The 3712-nt window shown below is 34.6% G+C and overlaps 1 protein-coding gene across 1 annotated transcript in view; it reads right to left on the minus strand.

Annotated features, from left to right (window-relative positions):
• Positions 1–3712, minus strand: part of LOC106879526 (BCL2/adenovirus E1B 19 kDa protein-interacting protein 3-like) — an 81679-nt gene that overhangs the window by 11565 nt on the left and 66402 nt on the right. The window contains exons 4-5 of the mRNA XM_052976195.1: positions 2144–2208; positions 1179–1325 (exon numbers count right to left, since the gene is read on the minus strand). Coding sequence (XP_052832155.1) covers positions 1179–1325; positions 2144–2208 — 212 coding nt within the window. The remainder of the gene's footprint in view (positions 1–1178; positions 1326–2143; positions 2209–3712) is intronic.

Genomic DNA, 3712 nt, shown 5'->3' on the forward strand with positions numbered 1-3712 from the left:
ATTAATATTTAGCAGAAGCAACAGAGTGATTCAAGGGCCAAAAAGGCCAATGCAGCAAACTCTTGGCCCTTAAGTTACTTTGTTGGTTCTGTTAAATATTAATAAAAGTATACTCATATTCTGAGTTCTATTTTTCCTGTTTGCATCACCATATCTGTGTGTGTGTGTGTGTGATGTTTACGTGTGTGCATGTATCTGTCACTCTTCCTCCACTGCTTAACAACCAGTCATGGTTTGTTTACATCCTTATAACTTAGTAGTTTGGTAACAGAAACTGATAGAATAAGTCAGACTTAAAAGGAAAACATAAGTACTGGGGTACTTATGTTTCGCTAAATTCTTTTAAGGAGGTGCTCCAGCATGGCTGCAGTCCATTGATTGAAACAAGTAAAAGATAAAAGATAAAAAAATATCTTATTGTTGTAGTATTTATTAAAAGTCCATCTAGATCCAGATTGAAATTTTGGAAACCCCTGGGTCACAAATACTGTGAGGACCTTAGTGATATTGATATTTTCAATAACTTTTCACATTATCTCTGGAGACCCTCCAGACACTCCATTTGGTAGAGACCTCTGGATTGCAGTCCATAATGTCCATGCCTTATTCCAATTAATGTATGAACAGAAAGTGCCAATAATTTATGTAAGTATTCCTTATGACAATATCTATTATTTGTGCAGGCATAGCTATGAGGCACCAGGGTGGATGTGTTGTTAAGAAGCTTGCTTCCCAGCCATGTGGTTTTGGGTTCAGTCCCACTGCATGGTGCCTCAAGTAAGTTCCCTCTACTATAGTTTTGGGCCAACCAAAGCCATGTGCATGGATTTCGTAAGAAGCCTGTCATATATATGTAAATGCGTGTGTGCATGTTTGCGTGTCTCCTTGTCTTGATGTCATATGATAGTGGTAAGCAAGCAATACCATCATACAAGCAATGTTGTTTGTTTCCAGTTTTCTGTGAAATTTAGATATGTGGAAATATTACCTTGCTTGGAAACAGGTGATAATCAGTGACAAGAAGAGCATGTAGTTGTAGAAAATTTACCTTGACAAATTTCGTCTGACCCTTGCAAGCATGGAAAAGTGGGCATTAAAGTGATGATGATAACAATGCTTACGAAAATACATTTAAAAGAAGAAAAATAAAAATAAAGACAATTAAAGAAAATACTTACACTGCTGCCCCCAAAACAAATGAACAAGCATGGGATATTAATAAAGTTGGCAGATTTTCCATACAGAACACACCATTACGCAAAACTTTGGTATTACGCACACTCAGTCTATGGCGGCGTGGGTGTTTGAAATATCCACTTAAATCTCTGGAGAAAAAAAATGAAAATGGAAATGTAACATTAGATATTACAAGTAGCAATTTGGCCAGAAAAGAATAACAATTGGCAAACTAATGGACAGCCCTGTCACTTGCCATGTTACCAATTACACAAAAGAATGCTCGCCATTCCAACTTTTCAAATAAGACACTGTAATTTATTTTTGTTATTTTAACTCTATCAATTTATTTCTACAAAATAATCCACCAGTCACTTAGCATTAGTAGAATAGGTTATTTTACTCATATCCAATATATAATAATTATATGGTTTGTATCTCCATTACTGGGCTTTTTTTCTCTTTGCTGTTTCATATTGGTGCTCATTGTCAATAATATGATTTATGTTGAAAATATTAGTGGTTATTTCATAATTTCATTTATGCTTGTTACTTAGAGAAGAAATTTTGTAGGAAGAGAGCAAAGCAAAAATAATGTAAGCCAATAAAGGAACTTCTTTAGAGATGGTTGATTTTTATGTAATTACTAAATATTTTTCAAGACTCTTTTAATCCTTTAGCATTCAAATTACTCTGTCAAATGTAATACTTATTGTTTCAAATTAATCATGCAGTTTCTTGTGGCTTTCAGATTTCAATGAAGTGATTGTTTATTTTCAGAATAACATTGTAGACTAAGTGTGAGAGGCCAGTTGCAGCCACTTTGAACATAAAACAAGTAGGATATTAGGCTGAATATGGTCGGTTTAAATGCTAAAGGATTAAATGTTATTTTTAATTAGGACAACATATGTATGTACGAATGAATGAACAAACAAACGAATGAATGAAAGGCAATAATGCTCACCCAACAGGCTGAATTTCTGGCCTACTTGACCAATCCCATATCCAATCTGTCCCTACAGATTCTCCCTGCAAAATGGGGGAAAAAATGATTTAATTTGATGTCTACATTTTTTATGTATGTACATAATCACATTTTTATTTACTTAACAACAGAAATATTTAAAGAATCAAAAAAGGATCATACAGTCCAGTCACCCTCTGCATACTTTGCAATGTCTGCTTGCAATCACACATGAAAAGCTTCATTTACACATTACAATACAGTTTTCAATAAGATCCTTCCTGGCTTAACCCCTTCCCCTCCAAACAAAAACTATCACTCAAATGAACAATATGCAATTCATAGCATTGATAAAAATGCTTTGCAGTATTTCTATATGTTCTTCAAGGGTCAGTAAACTAACGCACCAGTCAAATACTGGGTTTGATGGTATCAATTATCCTCAAAGGCTGTTGGCTTTGTGGCTGTATTGGAAAAAAATTATTATTATTATTATTTGGAAAGGTGGCAAGCTGGTAGAATAGTTAGCACACTGGGCAAAATGCTTAGCAGCATTTCATCTGTCTTTTATGTTCTCAGTTCAAATTCTGCCAAAGTCGACTTTGTCTTTCATCCTTTCAGGGTTGAAGAAATAAGTACCGGTTACACACTGGGGGTTGATGTAACTGACTAGCCTCCTCCCCCAAAATTTCAGGCCTTGCACTTATAGTAGAAAGGATTATTATTATCATTTGGAAAGTTGGCAGAATTGATAGCACATCAGTCAAAAAGCTTAGTGGTATTTCTTCTGACTCATTATGCACTGAGTTCAAATGCTGCCAAGGCTGACTTTGTTTTTGGGGGTTGATAAATTAAGTTGTGCCCTGCGGGTAGGGGGTGATGTAATTGACTTGCCCTCTCACCTGAAATTGTTGGTCTTGTACTAAAATTTGAAATCATTATTATGGTGGCAAGCTGACAGAATCATTAGCACATTGGACAAAATGTTTTGAGGCATTTGTTCTAGATTTTTACGTTCTGAGTTCAGATACCACTAAAGTTAACTTTGTCTTTTGCTTTTTTGGGACTTGATAAAATAAAATATCAGTCAAGTGCTAGGGGGTCAATGTAATTGACTAATCCCCCACCCCACTGCCTTAAAATTACTAAACTTCTGCCAGAATTAGAAAGAATAATTATTACTATTCAGTCTGAAGAGAAAGAGTAACAATATTTATGATTTTCACAGGCTCTCCAAAATAGTGCAAGACTTCAGCTTACAGGGAGGAGGAAATAGGATTTCAAGGATAGATTTCATGTAGAGTTAGTATTTGAAGTAAAGTGAAATGACAATAGCAAAGAATGAAAACTGGGTCACAATCTCAGCTGATATGTAAAACAATATCAACACCATCTGTATTCAATCTCTGTATAGTATATTTATATCATATATTGTTGTTACTTAGACCAGGTCAGTCAAAAATATTCTCGCTGTAACCACCCTGTCTTTATGTGCGTTATGTATGTATGTATATATGCATGTATGTATGCATGTATGTATGCATATATATATATATATATATATATATA

This window comes from Octopus bimaculoides, chromosome 2 (genome assembly GCF_001194135.2).
Source record: "Octopus bimaculoides isolate UCB-OBI-ISO-001 chromosome 2, ASM119413v2, whole genome shotgun sequence".
In the NCBI taxonomy this organism is placed as follows: Eukaryota; Metazoa; Mollusca; class Cephalopoda; order Octopoda; family Octopodidae; genus Octopus; species Octopus bimaculoides.